This window comes from Aquarana catesbeiana, linkage group LG02 (genome assembly GCF_042186555.1).
Source record: "Aquarana catesbeiana isolate 2022-GZ linkage group LG02, ASM4218655v1, whole genome shotgun sequence".
NCBI classification, from domain to species: domain Eukaryota; kingdom Metazoa; phylum Chordata; class Amphibia; order Anura; family Ranidae; genus Aquarana; species Aquarana catesbeiana.
Window position 1 is genome coordinate 110,598,912 of NC_133325.1, and position 19,707 is coordinate 110,618,618.

At 43.0% G+C, this 19,707-nt stretch overlaps 1 protein-coding gene across 2 annotated transcripts in view; it reads right to left on the reverse strand.

Moving 5' to 3' along the window:
• B3GLCT (beta 3-glucosyltransferase) overlaps positions 1-19,707 on the reverse strand; it is a 1,077,075-nt gene that overhangs the window by 20,127 nt on the left and 1,037,241 nt on the right. For both annotated transcript variants that reach the window (XM_073613355.1, XM_073613354.1), the window contains exon 14: positions 10,676-10,820. In XM_073613355.1, the coding sequence (XP_073469456.1) occupies positions 10,676-10,820 (145 nt within the window). The remainder of the gene's footprint in view (positions 1-10,675; positions 10,821-19,707) is intronic.

Genomic DNA, 19,707 nt, shown 5'->3' on the forward strand with positions numbered 1-19,707 from the left:
CTGAGCGCTGTGATCTGCCGCCGCTGGTGTGAGGAGACTGCACAGCTGCATTCCTGTCAGAGCCGTCAGCGCCATCTTGTCCCCTGCCCGTTCTCTCATACGAGTAGAAGTCAGTCAGTTTGTTAGGCACAGTCCGCTCTTTCCTCCTTTTTAACATTGTGCCCAGGTGCCGTGTGACCCGCGGGGGGGGTGATCGGATGTTTTTCGTGGTGGATGAGGTGCTGTGAAGCCGCTATTAGCCGGGGTTGGAGCGGAGAAGAAGGATTAAGCTGCCATCACAGATGCCGGCAAGCCACGCCCCCCGGGGCTCACACTTTCTACAGTGGAAATGCACACTGCGAAATAAAAAAAGTCATTGTCCAACTAGGTTTAACCTTTCCCACCCCCAACACATGTCTCTTTATGAACTTCAAGAAATAGATTTTTACAGAAAGCACAATAAGCCTGTTTCTCCCTTTCATTCATTAGTGGACACAGGATTCGGTTAGGGCTCATTCACACATGAGATCAGGGGCAGTAAAATCAGTCAGTTGAGCTGTGGTTTTACTGCCTCCTGACCACCCGCATGAACACCGCTTACAGCTATGCACATGCTGTGCTTCACGGCCATGGAAAAACTTAAACAGCATGTTGCTTTCGTCAGGCAGTACTGCCTCTGAATGTGACTAATGCAGTTCTAATGCACGTGATTGTGGCACCATACTACGGCAATTAGAGGGTTATAGCAAACACCTCTGGAAAACAATCCAAGCGTTGGTTACATTTTAGAAGAGTGGCAGTGCCTGTCACACTTGTGAACAAGCCCTTACTCTGAGACAGTTGAGACAACCAAAATGGGCAACAGTAAAAAAACAAAAAACAAAAAAAAAACAAAAAACATTATCAGGCCCATATAACAAAAAAAAATAGAGCCGGGAGTAGTCTACAGTTCAAAGAGCTGCCTGGAGGACCTTGCACTCAAAGTTGGCATCAGATGAGGTCTGAATAAGCACCTAATAAAAATTTGAGAATATGTAAACAGAAGGCCAGGAGGCAGCCTTGTAAAGCTGGGAAACAGTTGCCTTATGCCAAAAAGCCCAAGAGCACTCACAGACCTAGTGGATTGCAACTTGAGAAAAAAAAGGGTGAAAGTTTGCATGATAATCTGTCTAGGCCACCATGAAATGGTAGCATGAGAAGCTGGTTTTCCTTTACAGGGTCTATCAGGAATGACAAAAAGGGTGTTAACATGTCTAATGGAAGCAGTGGATGAAAGGTAAACCAGCACAGCACAAACTACTAGGTTGTGAAGGGAACAATAGCCTGGTTGATGTAAAAGGCCAAAACCACCTAATAAAGAGAAGACTCCAGGCCTAGCCACCACCTTATCCATTTTAAAACTCGATAGGGTTCCAAACAGGACAAGACTGCCAGTTCATACAAACAACTCTCAAAGATGACAGCAACAAGGAAAACAACTTTGTGGGTGAATGTAAAAAGGGAAATATTCCTAATAGGTTCAAAAGGCGGTCTTTGAAGAGCCAATAGAACTGAATTCACATCCTGTGGATTCACAGGCAGCTGTATAGGAGGAGCTACAGGAGAGACAGACTGTACAAAAGTCTTCACTAATGAATAGGAGGCAAGTGGTCTTTGGAATACGATTGCAAGAGCCAAGATTTGCCTCTTGATGGTACTCAAGGCCAAATACTGATCCAGGTCTGGTTGGATTCTTCCCAGGGAGTATCCTGGAATTAAATCTTCTTCCGTCACACCAGGTAAAGTAAGCTTTTAATGTGAGATAGCAGACCTTCCGAGAAGTAGACTTAACTTTTAAAAGTGTGGGAATAACTGAATCAGAGAGACTACTGTCTCTAAAGGCCTGGACTCCAATAGCCATGGCGTTAAAAGCCAAAGATCGTGAAGGGTAGTAAACCCATCCAGCTGATCTGGAGGAGTCCATAGAACGCATACCAAAAGATTGATCGAGTAAAAGTACCACATCTGCCTGAGCCAAATCAGAGCTCTGAAGATCACAGGCATATCCTCCATCTTGATCTTGTTAAGTATGACAGATGAGGAAGGACTTTCAGATGAAGGAAGACAAAGATTAGATCCCAAAGAGTTACCAGAGCATCTACTTCCACCAGTGGATATCTGCATCTGAAGACAAACCAGTTTGTTGTTGAACCTGGAGGCCTGGCAGTTTACATCCAGTTCCCTACAGTACCTGAGCCACAGGTTCTGAAAAACTTTTAGGTGTGGGGATTATTCACCCAGGTCCAGGGACCACTGGATGATTTAGTCTGCATTTAAAAAAAAAAGGCACTATAAGAAGCGGGGAATATAGGTATAATTTATTTGCTCTAAAAATAATCCCCTATGGTTTGACATATAGACATTATGGTTATAAGAAGCTGCAAAGCAAGGCCTGCTAGTGAAAGCAGTGACTTTGAAAAGGGGTTTCAAACATCAATAAGATGAGATAACACTGGTGCATTCTCAAGAGGCATAATAGAAACATGGGTGTTGCCCTTGGGACTTTAAATGAGGTGTGCACAATTGGCTGATAAAATTGACAAATGTAAAAAGTAAAATATTTATTACAGAAATAGTCACACATGAAAAAGTAACATAAACAAAGGCAAAGGCAATACAATATTGCACATGGTTAAAGATTGCATTGCATTTCAAGTACATAAGTAAACATGACATCTTTAGCACCCAGCGCATTTCACGAGATGTGGCTCACTCTTCAGGGGTGGATGCATGTGGGATACATCAATCAGCAAAGCCTAAGTGCCTATGGCTATGTTCACCAAGGATGGTAGCAATATGTGCTTGGGAAGGGAGCTGAGGAAGCGGTGCCAACCAAAAAACTCCCGGCCAAGGAACAATGGGAAGGCGGACATTGATAGAAATTAGTGACCTTGGAGATCCTAAATAATCTGTTCAGGTGTTAGCTGTTGCAATGTTAAAACGGATAGGGCCAAGGAGAAATGTGTGCAATACTGCAGATATCTGAAAAGGGATGTCAGAAAAGGCAAAAAAGAGGTATGGCCAGTGTTTTAGTAAGGCGGAAAATTGCAGAAACCACAGTGGGAAAGGCCCACTTCTTAAAGTGGTTGTAAACAACAGATATGACATATGAACAATGCATATCCTTCTATAGTGTGCTCTTGTCTCAATAAAACCTGCTATTAGCGTGAATCACTTCTGACAATTTTTCCTTACACCAAAAGAAAAATGGTGACGGAAGTGATCTCCAGCAGATTGACAGCCTCAACTCTCTTCCTGTGTGCTGTGTGAAGGGGGTGTGTCTCCTCCCTTCAATCAGCTCTCAGACCTATCCTCACTGTGCTCTGCAGAGTGTAACTTCAGCTCTCCATCCCCTTTTTTCTGACATCTCAGACAACCTTTTAAATTCAGCAATTTGAACGGATGTAGAGAATAGAAGACTGTAGCTAGACAGATACAACTTATGTAGCAGGATTTGTTTAATCTCTGTGTATCACCTAAGGATAGTCCCTTTACTGAGTATATATAATGATTTACAACCACTTTATTAAAGACCTCCTCAAATGGGTCACGGTGAGTAAAACATTCAGGAGGCGTCAACAGTTTATCAGGAGTTTTTCAATCTCTGTACAAAACACCTTCACAAAAGGAGTGTACCATAAAAGTTTTGATAGTCTTAGGACCACTAAGGGATTCCATTGTTAATGTGGCATGCATCAAATCAGTAAGAACCGATATCGTATCTTTAAGCCTTGGAGCTGTCTCAGGAACAAAATCTTCCAGCAAGGATTTCTGAGTCTCAGAGGCCTCTACTTTTGCAGACATGTCAAACAGGTTCTTGGAGGGGAAGTGGAGAAATATGTTTACAGTCTCTGTGTACTGGGTCAGCAAGCATAGTTGGGACTTGGCAAATGTGGAAGTTAGCATAGCTGCGAGGACCTCCTTTTCTGAATAAGTCAGAGGTGGGGCCAACCTGACAGAGTTAAGGAAGACTGAGTATGAACTCAATTGGGGAACAATGATTCAGGCAATCCATGTCACATGTCTATAGAGGAACGTTGCAAGGTGTCCAAGAACTATTAATGAATCATGAGCTGGAAAGGCCTGATGCAGTGAGATTGCTCCTCTTGCGCTAGGTTTCGACATGTTGCACTGCTAAACAGAGACAACCTTATGGAGGACACCAGGTGAAAACCATGGATACTCCTATACCAACTGCTAAAAACAGGACAGGTTTAAATTAGCAGAGGTGACTAAGTCACTGTACTAGGTAGCAAGGACTAATTGAAGTTAAACCATGTGTCTCTTGCAAATATAATCAATTGCAAGAAGACATTACCCTGATATAAAAAAAAAGGTAGGTAACATAGTTCGAAATGTGAAACACTTCACTAGTGACACAGCACTTAATTCCCCAGCATATTAACCCTTTGCTTAGAAGTGAGCAGTAAAGGGGGATACTGATGGCACCCAACGGTACCAAAAAAAATTGTAGCTCCAGATGCTTGTGATATACAGCCTACTCATTAAAGTGGTTGTGCCTTGGCTCTGGACTTTGAAAGCACACTGCCGCTAACTAACAGTACAAGCATCACAAGCAGAGACAAGTACCCGAAGAAGCAGGATTTGGCTATGGTCTCCCAAACTATTGCTGAGGATACACCAATCCAGTTAGCTCCATAAAGAGCCCAGCTCAGCAGCATGCAGTCCTGACTGAAGGAACAACATTTCAAAAAGAACACTGCTAGAAAAATACAAAATTTTTCTTAGCAGAGAAAAGACATCCATCCTGCTAGGACACTAGCAAAACAGCTGAAGCATGCTGGACCAGCATGCTGGCTGGTCAACTGCTTTTTGTTTGCTAGTGTCAGTTTTCTCCTGTAACATGTCTTAAAATAACTAAATCCTGCATCCCTTAATGAATGAGAGATACAATTATTTAATACATTTTTATTTTGTAGTCCTAACCACCATAAGATAAAAAAAGAGAACATGTAAAAAACCACTATACAATTGCTTTGATACCTAGGATCACCAGCAAAGTGATCAGGGATGATGGAAGCAATTGTATCCAATAAATAATTTATTAATAGTATTAAGGCCAGGACATGGTGTTCCAGACTCTTTAAACTGCAGTTAAGTATACTGGGGACAAACACATTGCATTAAATAATAGGTATAAATATATGTGATTATAGTATTAACACGTTTTACTCTGGGTTAGCAGGTACTAAATTGAATTAAGGTTGCTTGTGGTGTTGGTTGGCAATGTACATGATGTTCTTCTCTATAGCACCTGTTATGTCGATGATTCTTACCAATACAAGCTTGATTTTCTTTCATAGCTAGACATGTGAACAAGGTCAGCTAAATGCAAGGTCTTGTAATAACAATGCAGTTTCTTTGTTTTGTTTTTAAGTATCTATATACATGAGGGTAGCCATACTTGATCAATACATAGGTTTGTGGATTCTCTTACCTCTGCAAGAATTGTCTGCCTGACTTTTCTGTAGTTAATGATTGGTAGCCAGAAGCTCCCTAGGCTGGGTGGGGAATAGCAGTTATGGCAAGCCAGGAACACATTTTACTTAAAATATTGAATTTGGTACTGCTAAAAGATGTTCTGTTAAATGACAAACTGAAATTTGGAGTCCATTTTAAGCTATGTTAACAGATATAGGAGGGGGATAAAAGTACATAAAAAAGGGATAATGTGTAATAAAGAGGGATTTTTAGAAGAAATGCAGTGCTTGCCACATGATTGAATGCCTTGGAATATGGCCATGTGATATCGCAAACTAGGTAACAGATTATTTCCAAAAGCAAAGATCACATTACTTAGTGCCAAATTCTCTACATATGCGCAAAAGCCAGAACCAGACATTTGAACACAGGTGTTACAGTACTACATGTATTCAGTCTCAGGGCTGTGTTTGGGTTTGCATTGGACTTGTGGCTTCAGCCTAGGATTCTGTTGATAATTGTATTCAAACTAGCATCTGTTCCAAAAATCACTCTCTGTGAGATCTCTGGCATCTGTTCTGTATTAGTTGGTCCTTGTATTTATAAACCATCCTAGAATGTAGGATGTTGGATTAACATACTTATTTGTACTCATTCCCTTGCTTCACTGTTCCTGAAATACATTGATTTTCAGTGCCAGGAGTCCAGTATTGTTGGGGTGTTAGGTGAGCATATTTTTTTTTTGCAGGTAAAGTGTAAGGATGAAAGGAAAGAGGAAACATGTTGAGTGGTCACACATTTACATATAATGTCCCTTAAAGTCAACCTTCACTAACTTAACCCTTAGGCCTCATGCACACGGGACGTTAAAATAACGTTATTAAAACGCCAGTAGCTTTGCAGTGATTTTTTTTTACTTTTTTCACCTTATTCAATGTTTTTGCAATAGCGTTTTTAGCGTTTATTAGCATGTTTTCGCGTTTTTCTTTTTTCAAAATTTTTTTTTTTTCAATGGATCAAAACCGTTAAAAAATGTTGGTGAGCGACATTTTTGAGCGTTTATCAGCGTTAGAGCGTTTTTACAGCTGAAAATCGTCTCTCAGAACCCACTGGTCCTGGGTATTTTTTACAGCTTAAAAACGCCTATGCCATTTGCAGCTCAAAAATGCCTAGGTGGGCATGAAGCCATAGACTAACATAGACAGGCGTTTTTAAGCTGCAAAAAACGCTCAAAAAAGCGCCTGTAAAAATGTTCGTGTGCATGAGGCCTAAAAATTAACCCTTTAAACTGCTGTTTCTTAAACTCTGGGTTACAGACACATTTTTTGTGAGTCCTGCCCATGTTCACTGTCTCAGCAGCTGATGACAGAAACAATGTACCGACAGAGCAGTGACCATTACAATTGCGCAAACCTGTTTGTAGGGGGGCGGATGCTGTAAATACACAGAATGGGACTGTCAAGTTGATCAATGTAAGGACGGCATGGGGCAGGGGATGCAGAAGTAAGCAGTTAAGAGGCTACAAGGGGGACTGCAGAAATGAGAAGTGCAATTCCTCGTACACATGATCAGACTTTCCGCCAACAAAACCATGGAATTTTGTCCAAAGGGTGTTGGCTCAAACTTGTCTTGCATACACACGCTCACACAAATGTTGGCCATCAGTTACGAATGTAGTGACGTACTACGTGGTTTTTCAGCTCTTTTGCGCCACCCTTTGGGCTCCTTCTGCTAATTTTGTGTTAGTAGAAGTTTGGTGAGAGTTGATTTGCGCTTTTCATTTCGTGCTTTTCAGTTTGTTTCTGAACGGCCGATTGTCAACCATACATGTTGCGGAATCAGAGGAAATAACGTGTTATTTATTATGGGCCTTGGAGTTTTGTGTTTTTCTTCAAATGACAGTTTGGGAGTAGGCAGTTACATTTAAAAAAATACAATGTAAAATTGACAAGGGACACCAACATCGTTTTATCTTTGTTCTTAAAAACTACGGGATAATGGTGCTGTGGTAACTTGCACAAATAAAAAAAAAAACATAATAATATTATTCTTGATATCACTAGAAAAAAAAAAACCTTTGAAAATGTGTTTGCAATAACTCCATCAGTATCACCAGCAAAGCAGCTTCATTATTATCCCATTAAAGAAGAAGAGAATTGTGTGCTGCATTTGGAGATTTCATAATTTGCCACGTCACGAATGCTAATTCTCCATTACAAACGCTAGCTTACAAGATCAACTGCTTCTGCTTCCGAGCATGAGTGTTTGTACTTTGGACTTTTGTCCGACAGACTTGTGTACACACGATCGGGAAGTCTGGCAACACACCTTTGTTGGCGGAAAATTTGAGAACATGCTAGCCAACATTTGTTGGCGGAAAGTCCGACAACAATTGTCCGATGGAGCGTACACAGTCGGAATTCCCGTCAACAAGCTCACATCAAGCATTTCCCCTCAGAAAGTCTGATCGTGTGTACGGGCCTTTAGAGGGGGCAAAGGGGACTGCAGAAGTAGAAAGTTTAAGAGGGGGACTGCAGAAGTGAGAAGTGTAAGAGGGGGCAAGGGGGACTGCAGAAGTAAGAAGTGTAAGGGGGGCAAGGGAACTCTGAGAGAGGTGCAGAAGTTAGCAGTGAAGGAAAGATGCAGGAAGGGGGTGCAAAAATAAGCAGTGGAACAGGGGGTTGGAAAAGGAAGTAAAATAGAAATAAGGCAAGGGGTCCAGAGGAGAGCAATGTAGGAGGGGGCAGGAAGGGTGCAGACATGAGTAACATAAGAGGATTTCAGAGGGGTCGTAGAGTTGAGGAAGTGCTGAAGTCAGCAGTGTAAGAGGAGTGTAGAAGTAAGTAGTGTTAGGATAGTGCAGAAATAAGCAGTATAAGGGTGTAGGATGTAGAGGTAAGCAAAGTGGAGGGAAGGGGGTGCAGGGGTGAACAGCTAAGGAGGGGGTGGGGGCAGGGAGGGTGTAGAGGTTAGTAGCATAATATGTGGGCATGGGGAGGGTGCAAAGATGAGCAGTGTAAAAGGGGAGCTGGGAAGGTGCAGAAGCCAGCAGTGTAAAATGGGGAGCTGGGAAGGTGCAGAAGTCAGCAGTGTAAAAGGGGCAGGGGAAAAAGAGGAGGTGCAGAAGTGAGCAGTGTAAAAGTGAGGCAGGGAGCCGCAGGGATAATCGGTTTAAAAAGGGAGCTGAGGAAGTTCAGAAGTGAGCAGTGTAAGAGGACAGGGTGCAAAAGTGAGCAGTGTAAGAGGGGCCATGGGGTGTAGAAGTGAGCAATGTGAGGGAGAGGTGCAGAAGGGAGCAATTTAAGAGGGGTGAAGGAGTATGCAGTGTAAGAGGGGGGCAGGGAGTTGCGGAAGTAAAAAGTAGGGTGGAGAAATTAGCAGTATAGGGGCCTTTAGAGATAAGCGGGGGGTAGGGAAAGGTGCAGAATTAAGCAGTAATAGGGAGGCAAGGCAATTCGAAGGAAAAGTAAATTGAGATTCAGTACAGAATGTGCTCACAATTTACAGTAAATGAGCACTAGAGAGCATTTAAAGGCATTAATTTAACAACAAATAATAAAATCCAATTCATAATTATATGCAAGCATAAACCAAACCCAGGTAGTTAAAAAAATAAAACAAATAAAATAGTTGTTAGCATTATTAATAATGCCGCGTACACACGAGCGGACTTTACGGCAGACTTTGCCCGGCGGATTTTTTGACGTACTTTACGACGGACTTTCTGAATGAACGGACTTGCCTACACACAATCCACCAAAGTCCGTCAAATTCGTACGTGATGACGTACGACTGGACTAAAACAAGGAAGTTCATAGCCAGTAGCCAAGAGCTGCCCTAGCGTGGCTTTTTGTCCGTCGAACTAGCATACAGACGAGCGGACTTTTCGACCGGACTCGAGTTCGATGGATTGATTTAAAACATGTTTCAAATCTAAGTCCGTCCAACTTTTGAGAAAACAAAGTCCGCTGGAGCCCACACACGATCGAATTGTCAGACGAAACCCCGTCCGCCGGCCAAAGTCTGCCGTAAAGTCTGCTCGTGTGTACGCGGCATAAGACTTAAAAAATATTGAAAACCAAGAACACAGTTATAAGATTTCCCTCAAAGAGCCATATGAACTATCTTTTAATAGCCATTCTAGAACAAATATGCAAAGATTTTGGAAACTCTATGCAGAGAAGATGTTAAAAAGTTCTATATTGGGGAAAACTGTATGTTTTCCAATACAATGCTGACTTTTTTTTAATCATCCCACATAGGGATAATCCACAAATGACTGTCATGTAGTCTCCTTCAGCCATAAAAAGGCAGCTTGCATACAACTAAAGAGACAGGGCCCTGCTTTGATGTAGATAGTCCATGACAAAATTCTGAATGGCAAAAGAACAGCAGGATTCGCCTGTCGTCTGGCTTACTCTGTGGGAGAGATGGTTGGTAATTCTGCCTATCACACCAGAAAAAGAAGAAGCACAGCAGTGAACTATCATGGAAAATAAAGGTAGGATTGTTTTTTTTTTTTTTTGCAGAAGTACACAATTGCAGACATAGCCAGGAATCTTTATTAACATAATATGGACATGATTGGGGATCATTATTAGCAAAATTTATTTGGCCTGTTCTCAGAGTCTGCGTTAAAGAATAAGTTCACCTTTTGAAAAATAAATAAAAAACACATAACTAAATGCACTTTTTTTGCAGGGAAAAAATGTGCATTTATAATTTATTTGTCTACAGAGCCTTTAGAGCAGCAGATCGTGGGTTCAATGCCAGGCTCCTGTAGATTCTCAGGATTGTTGTCTACCCGTACCTCTGATATGGGCAGATGGCTACTTGAAAACAGGAAGCTCAATGAACTACGAGAGTGCTCACTAGCACCCCCGCAGTTCATTGAGGAATACAAGTTGTCAGCTGCAATGGATTATGGTACTTGTAGTCTATTCATTCTCAGGAAACTGTAAATAAATCGTCATCATCGTGTAGGCGGAAAACGCTGCTTTTAAATTGTGCTAGTGGGTGTGGTGAGAGGATGCCCAGTCCGCCGGGGCGGGGGGGTGCTTAACACATTACACCCCAAATACGGGGTTCAGAGAGGTGAACATAGCCTTTATGTCAAGGGCTGCTTGTTCCAGAATAGCTAGAAGTTACATATGAATGGGGCTTACTAACATGCAGGGGATTTAACAGTAATAATTGTGGTCATGTGTCATCTTACCTGATGAAAGAGTGGACTGTGAGTGACAGGAATTCCAAGGCCACTGGCACACATCCCCAGCACCATATCATCTGGAGCATCGTTGCTGTAACACCGACATTTACTTCCTATAAACTCCTTTACTGCTCTCCTGCTGAACACCATTCTACAAAGAGGCAACAAAATATTGTGATAATGTCATTTTAAATAAATACAGCCATTTAAAAACAAGATATCAGATATAAAAACAAGAATCAGATATAAATGTTAGACATAGATATAACTATTGTTAAAGAAGTACTCTGTTGCGCACTATATGCATAATATAACCCCAAAGACATTTTGGAAAAATATCATCCCTTTCTCTATTAAAAAAAACAATGTTTATAGATTTCTATACTTCAAATGCCCTGGACACATGATCGGACATTCCTACAACAAAATCCATAGATTTTTTCCAACGGATGTTGGCTCAAACTTGTCTTGCATACACACGGTCACACAAATCTTGTCGGAACTTCCGAACGTCAAGAACACGGTGACGTACAGCACGTACGATGGCACTAGAAAAGGGAAGCTCAATAGCCAGTGCGCCACCCTTTGGGCTCCTTCTGCTAATCTCGTGTTAGTAGAAGTTTGGTGAGAGACGATTCACGCTTTTCAGACTCGTGCTTTTCCAATCATTACTGCTTTTCAGTTTGTGCTTGTGGGTTCGTATCTGGTTTTCAGTGCGTACAGTCATTTCGCATTTTTTTTTCAGTGCATATTTTATATTACATATTTGATTTTGCAGTGCATTCTTGTCTGCTCTTTTCTGATTTTCAGCTCGCTCTTCTCAGGCCTTTCTGTTTTTCTGTGCTTTCTGTTAGTTCATTCTGACCAGCCGACCGCTTTGAAGCCATGAGGACCCTCACCCCAGACCAGGGGTTTTTAACTACCAGCTGGCCAGAGCCAGAAGAGTGGTGGATAACGCTTTCGGGATAATGGCCTATTCCTTACGGCAATCAACATGGCGGAATATAAACTTAACCATATAATCCTTGCATGCTGAATTCTCCACAACTCTTTAAAGAGAAATTCAATGAACTATGTTGCCTCAGGCCGGACTTCAAGAAGAAACCCTGACAGCGCTTGAAGCTGGCTGTCCTGGCTTGCCCTCTCAAAGTGCCCGCAAAGTAAAACAGAAGTATGTTGAGTACTTTGTGGGTGGGGAGCCATTGATATGCCAGAAAATGTTTAAGAAACATTTTCAAAATAATTTTTTTTAGTTAAACTGAAATAGGATTTTCTGCTTGTTTCTTTTAGCTGTCTCCTAGGTTCTCCAATGGGCTTTTCTTTTTGGCCATTTTCTTCAATAGTGCAAACGTAATATGTTTGATACATGAGGTGACAATCTCTTCTTCAGCAAACTATTATTATGTTGTGGGTCTGCTACACACACCTTGTTTTTGTTGTTAATGTATGTAATGCATTACTGATAAAAATATACATCATTTTCAGTACCATGAATGAATTTTGGTGAGTCTCGAAAATGGCATGACTGGGGCAAATTATAAAGCACTGTGGGAGTTATTTACTAAAGGAAAATGCACTCCAAGTGCACTGCAAAAGTGCACATGAAACTGCACTTCTAGTGCAAAGTGGATTTGCCTTTAGTACATAACCCCCATTTCAGTGTAAACACCAACTTAGTCCAAAAATGATATTGAGCCTTGAAAGAAGAAGCCACACATTGTTAAGTAGAAAACTTTTTACTCTGTGCACATTAAAAAAGGGATTTTGAACAAACCAACATATTTTAGTAATAACATTTTTGTTTTTGACAGTACAAATAGCCTTTTTGTGTTAAAACAGGCATGTTTAAAACCATAAAAAATACACAAATCAGGAACTTACAAAGTTCAACTTTGACAAAGTGAAGGCAATATCAGACATTAGTATGTCCAAACTGTGTTGATATTGCCTTCATCAGATGGGGTGATGTCACCCCTGTGAAAGCCAAATTTTGAAGATGCACACAAATTGACAGTCAAAATGGGGATTTCCCTCCTGATCCCATGCCCAATGTCAACATGTGCTTGCTCCCATCATGGGGGATCAATGGACTTGTTTCGAGGGTGCAACCCCCTCCTCTCATCTACTTTAGTTGCGAGGAAGGGGTTGAACCCACAAAACGCGTACCTTGATATCCCGTGGTGGCAGATAGCACATGTTGACACACTGGGGCTGACTTATGAAGCATTTGCGCCATGACTTGCGGTGCACGCCCATGCGCAAATGACATTTTCATATTTACAAAGCATTTGCGCCGGTAACACAGCGCAGTCCCCCATTTACTATTCTCTTCCCGGCGCACGGGAAGAGGTGATCGGTACACCACTATAGACATGGCGCACGGCATCTTTAACTTAAAATTTAAACAAGCTGGAAGTGCCAATATTATGGGGGTGATGTGGGGAAGTGTAGTACTAACTGTCCAAGTAACAAATATGGCCAAAATAGAATGAGAAAGTGACTTTCTCTAAACAAGCCGGCAGCGCCGGCAAATACATTTAGGGCTGCGAAATTCAATACCAGGCGCTTCAGGTCTGATATGGATATTAAGGGGAACCCCACGTAAAAAAAAAAAAATGTCGTGGGGTCCCCCTCAAAATACATACCAGGCCCTTCAGGTCTGGTATGGATTTTAAGGGGAACCCCGCGCCAAAATGAAAAAAAAAAATGGCGTGGGGTCCCCCTAAAAATTCATACCAGACCCTTATCCGAGCACGCAGCTTGGCAGGCCGCAGGAAAAGAGGGGGGACGAGAGAGCACCCCCTCTGCTGAACCGTACCAGGCCTCCTGAACCGTACCAGGCCCAAAGCACCTTGTCCCCGTGTTGATGAGGACAAGGGCCTCATCCCCACAACCCTTGCTCGGTGGTTGTGGGGGTCTGCGGGCGGGGGGCTTATCGGAATCTGGAAGCCCCCTTTAACAAGGGGACCCCCAGATCCTGCCCCCCCGTGTGAAATGACCCTGCCCCCCTCTGACGCACGGGGACTTCCCTGTCCGCCCCCTCTGACGTCAAGGGGAAAGCCTCGGGGAAGTCCCCGTGCGTCAGAGGGGGAAGAAGGGAAGAAGACACCACGGAGGAAGATGCCGGACGGGAACACCAGAGCAAGAAGCAGAGGATCGGAGGAAGAAGATGGATGAAGAAACCGCAGGAAGATAGAAGAAGATGAAAAGAAGAAGCATTTAAATAAAGGAATTGTCAAAAACTGTCTCTTGTCATTTTTAACATTTCTGACAGTATTTTTGTGAAATGGTAGGGGTACATTTGTACCCCTTTACCATTTCACACAGGGGGGGCTGGGATCTGGGGGTCCCCTTGTTAAAGGGGGCTTCCAGATTCCGATAAGCCCCCCGCCCGCAGACCCCCACAACCACCGGGCAAGGGTTGTGGGGATGAGGCCCTTGTCCTCATCAACATGGGGATAAGGTGCTTTGGGGGGGACCCCAAAGCACCCTCCCAATGTTGAGGGCATGGGGCCTGGTACGGCTGTGTATAGGGCATGGGCGTAAGCAAGTCGCACACATATGAACGGTACTCATTGTAAATCATGGGGTAGAACTTGTGATGCAACTTTTCAGTCCCAAGTGGCCTTAGGCTCTCTTTCCACTACTGCGAGTTGTTGTGCGACTTGACACATGTGAAGTCGCAGGACAAGTCAAAACACATGTATTTCAATGTTCCCTCGTTCGAATTGGTGCAACTCCAAAAAAAGTTCTTGCACTACTTTGTTCCAACTTCAGTGTGACTTTTTCTCTGATGTTTTGAACTAGTCGCATGACATGGCATTAAGGCTCGGTTTCCACTATTGCAAGCCCAAAGTTGCGTGTTTTTTGCTGCGAGTTTCCTGCAACTTTTTGCTGAAACTTGAAGCAATGCTTGTGTATTTTTGAGGTCTCTGGACCTCAAGTCGCATCAAAGTGGGACCAAAGTAAATCATGGGGTAGAACTTGTGATGCAACTTTTCAGTCCCTAGTGGCATGACAAGTTGCAATAGTGGAAAACAAGCCGAAAAAGCACATTGTAAATCATGCAACTTTGGGGTTGAAATAGTGGAACAGGCACCGCCCACTGTCAGCAGTATATGAGCTCGCCGCTCGTCTGGATACACTGTACCTTTCGTTTTTTACTGTGTGAGTACCCTGTATGTTGGTAATGTTAAATAATACATGCTTGAAATACTACATTATATGGTATCTTCATCTCTCCATTTATTATGATGCTCCCCATGGATCTGAGGTCTGCTAAATGACAGTCCATTACCTAGGACTCCCTTGCACAAGAGACACCACAAGCGCTGTCTGCTCTATGCTGTAACCTCAGTATAGTGAGGTAAGGGCCATTATCTACCACTAGAGGATTGTTGAATGGAGGAGATCCCGTTACACACTTCACATTCACCACTCTTCTGAACAAATGATACTTAAACCCAGCTGCTATTTGCACGATTTAAGTGTCTGTTATCACTAAGGCTGGATTCACACCTAAGCATGTTGCTTTTGAGCGTTTTTGGAGTTTTTTTTGTCATGCTTGCCACGTTTTTGAGCAGCGTTTTTGTAGCATTTTTACAGCGTTTTTGCCGAGTTTTGCGTTTTTTTTTACAGGTTTTTTTTTTAGACTGTATACAGTCTAAAAAAAAAAAAAAAAAAACGCCAAAAACGCATCAAAAATGCTTTAAAAACGCTGTAAAAACGCTTCAAAAACGGTGCACTTGCGTTTTTGATGCTGGTCCATTGAATTCTATTACATGCAAAACGCTGCATTTTGCATGAAAAAAAGTCCCTGACCCTTTCCAAAAATGCAGAGGTACAAAAAGGCATTGATGTGAACATGTTCCATAGGAACCCATGTTAAAAAATCCCCATGCATTTCTGCAAAATGCAAAATGCATCAAAAAACGCGCTAGTGTGAATGGAGCCTTAGGAAGCATTGAAGCTGTTTTTTGTTGCACTAAGTCACCTTTATTGGATTGTTTTATTTTAAGTTTGAGCACCCCCTGCTGGCGCTGGACACTATACTGCATGATGCACAATTATGAAGATCACTTTGGACATTCAATGTAACATTGTATTATTTGGCAATTTTTGCTTTTATGTCATTAAGTCTTTAGTCATCTATTTATTTATATGAATCACGGTTGATTGAACTATAATAATTTCCAGATATTAATTCACAGCACTTTGTACTGGTATTTAATGTCTCAGCGGTAATCACCATTTTATTGAAAGAAAAAAAAAAAAAATGTATTTAATTGTAGATTTCACCAAGGTTTTATCTTTATTTAAGCTGAGAGATACAAAGGTATATTTTGTTTGGTGGGCTCCACCCTTTAGCTATTATTTATTTTTCTATTTATGCACATACTGCCTGCACGTTCACATAGTGCTATATTCCTCTTTTGTGGTGTAGATCACCATTCTATACCCCAGTGAAGGCAAGAGTTGATACCCAGTACACTTAGATATTGTAAGTTGTAGGATTAGCGCAGCACCATTCCTATTTGTCAGTTGTTAGTTACACCAGGGTTTAAGGCTGGACCCCATTCGGTGCAAGCTGCTTTTCCCTATCTAAAACCACCTATACCACCACTACTTGGTAGCGCAGGAATAATACTCCCTATAGTGGAAAGAGAGCATTAGGCTAAAGCGGTAATAGGAAGATGCAGTGTAATGCCCCGTACACACGATCGGACATTGATCGGACATTCCGACAACAAAATCCATGGATTTTTTCCGACAGATGTTGGCTCAAACTTGTTTTGCGTACACACGGTCGCACAAAGTTGTCGTAATTTCCGATCGCCAAGAACGCGGTGACATACACCACGTACGACAAGACTAGAAAAGGCCAGTTCAGAACCAAGCGTGGCACTCATTGGGCTCCTTTTGCTAATCTCGTGTTAGTAAAAGTTTGGTGAGAGATGATTTGCGCTTTTTTTCAGACTCGTGGTTTTCAGATCGTTTTTTGCTGTACAGTTTGTGCTTGTGGGTTTGTATCTGCTCTTCAGTGCATGCAGTCAGTTCATATTGTACTATTCAGTGCGATCTTGTCCGCTCGTTACTGTTTTTCAGGTCGCTCTTCCACAGGCCTTGCTGTTCTTCAGTGCGTTCTGTTACTTTGTTCTGAGCAGCCGACCGTTTTCTAGCCATGTTGCGTATACGTACTCCTCGTAGAGTTCGTGCTGTGCGGGGGCTTGGTGTTGGGGTCCTTACCTTGACACGAATCCAGTCCATGAACAGGGTGGGGAGGAGTTCATGGACCAAGAATTGGTTGTTTCAGCGTGACCAGTTCTGTCATATGCATTTGCTCCGTGAGATCCGTGAGAATAATCCTGATGATTTCAGGAACTTTCTCAGGATGACGGACCCTGTATTTCACCGTTTGTTCTCTTTGCTGACCCCTTATATTAGCAGGCAGGATACCTGCATGAGGCAAGCCATCACTCCAGAGCAGAGGCTAGTCACCACCCTGCGGTACTTGGCGACGGGGAGAAGCCTGCAGGACTTGAAGTTCTCGACAGGCATCTCCCCCAGGCTCTGGGGATCATTATCCCAGAGACCTGTTCTGTCATCATCTAGGTCCTGCAGAAGGAGTATATGAAGGTAAGTTTTTTATCCTTTAATATCACATTTTATTGTATTTAATGTTTGATAATATATTGTATTTCTTTCCTCATTCCCTAATTACCATGATTGTAATATGCTGTGAATGTTCCCTTTGTCCTCATGCATGCTGGATTTTTAGGTAATTATTACTATTATCTCCCCAGCATGGTGTCTCCTGGCCCTATATTCACCTCATGTAGTCACTAAACAATGTATTTTATCAGCTCCATTGTAGTGCTTTACCCCAAACACCCCCTAAAATGTTTTAAAATGTGATTTGTGCTTTAAATTGAGGCAGAGTGCCAGAGGCTTTTTTTGGGGGGTCCCCAAATCATTTTTAACCCTCCCTCCCCCCAACTGCTAAGTCAGCTGATAACAATTCTCTATCTATCCTCAATCATCTATATGCTGACTTTGCCAAACCCATACACACTATACCCATCTCTTTTGTGGTCAGATTTATGGATGAATTCCCCAAAGCATGTAGTGCAAGGGCCTGCCTGTATACTTTCAAATGGTACTGTTTCAAGTTTCTGTATACTATTATTATCTTGATAGGTAATAGCAGAATGTCCAAATGTGCTCAAATGTGTATTTATATCTTTGTATTATGACACTTCTTACCTGTCCAGTGGGCTGCCAATAGTGTAACTAAGGAGGGGCTGTTCAAAGTAATACCCATTATTTAGGCATTCATCTCTCAATGAAGTGGAGAGGGTGTCAGACTTTACCTACCAGACCGGTGAGTCCGCTTGGGCAGAGGGTGGTCTCCCGTACATATCCCACTCGTGGCCCCTGGTAGAATGGACAGGAGGCACGGGAGTAAGGAATGGTAAGACAGCCTGATGAGGGATCCAGGTGCTGGGTGGAAAAGAAACTTCAAGCAGCAGATGGTGAACTGGAACACAGGCAAAACAGGTGCTGAGCAGGAGCAAGCAGGCAGGTCAGGATACAGGCAGAGTTCGGCAACAGACAGGCAGCACGGCACAAGGGAGCAGGCAGAAGAAGGGTCAAACAAGCCAAGGTCAGGTACGGGCAGCAATCAGAGGAGAGTCAGAGGCAAGCCGGGTCGTCAGGAGATCTGGAACACAGGAACACTGGAACAGGTAGTGGGGAACTAAGGAACCGGAAGCTGTTGATCAGGCAGCACCGAGCAGAGTGCATGGCAAACCTAAATAGGCCGATTAGCACCAAACAGCGTGCGCACGTGCACGCCGACGCTCACAAGTGCGCACACACACGTGCCCGCATGCCAGTACACAGACCAGCGCGTGCAGGGACATGCACAGCAGCACGCACAGGAACGCGCACACCAGCACCGCGACCAGCAAGGTGAGTTCTCTGACAGTGCCCCCCCCTAAAGGGCAGCCTCTGGATACCCAGTTGAGCCAGCTTGGAGGCATGAACATTCTTGCAAGACCGTAAAAGTTCTGGGGCATGCAAATTGCTCTCAGGCTCCCATACCCCTTCCATTTGATGAGATATTGAATTCTGTTGTTCCTCTTTCTACAAACCAAGATTGCCTCAACCTCAAACTCTTCATCATTAATTATGACAGGTTTAGGTGGGCCGGTCCTACGGCCAGTAAAGGGATTCGGAATAGCAGGCTTCAACAGAGACACATGAAATACCGGGTGTATTTTTAGAGAATCAGGCAGATCAAGCTCATACGCAACATCATTTATCTTTCTCTTTACAGCGAAGGGACCCATAAATTTGGGGCCCAATTTCCTTGAGGGACAGGCCATTTTTAGGTTAATGGTGGACAACCACACTTGGTTGCCAGTTTCCAGGATCAGTCCTGAGACTTGGCCATTGTTTCCTGCAAAAGTTTGTTGTTAGAGGAGAAAAAATCCATGGTTTCAGCAACTGCAGGAACGGTACACTCGGGTAATGAGCTCGGCAAGAAGGAAGGATGAAAACCGTAGTTAGCAAAGAATGGCATTTGGTTGATAGCAGAATGCAATGAGTTGTTGTAACTAAACTCTGCAACAGGTAGTAGAGAGACCCAGTCGTTTTGAGAGAACACAGAGAAGCAGCGGAGGTATTACTCTAGGGTTTGATTGGTTCTCTCTGTTTGCCCATTTGTCTGGGGATGGTAGGCTGATGAGAATGCCAACTCTATTTCCAGAGAACCACAGAGAGCCTTCCAGAACCTTGAAGTAAATTGGACACTGCGATCAGACACAATACTTGCCGGGACTCCATGCAGCCTCACCACTTCTTTAACAAAAATCTTTGCAGTGTCCATGGCCGAGGGCATGCCCTTCATGGGCAAGAAATGTGCCATCTTGGATAGCCTGTCTATGACGACGAAAATGGTGGAAAATCCCTCCGACGGAGGGAGTTCTACGATAAAGTCCATCGATATCCTTTTCCATGGTCTCTCTGGAATGGGT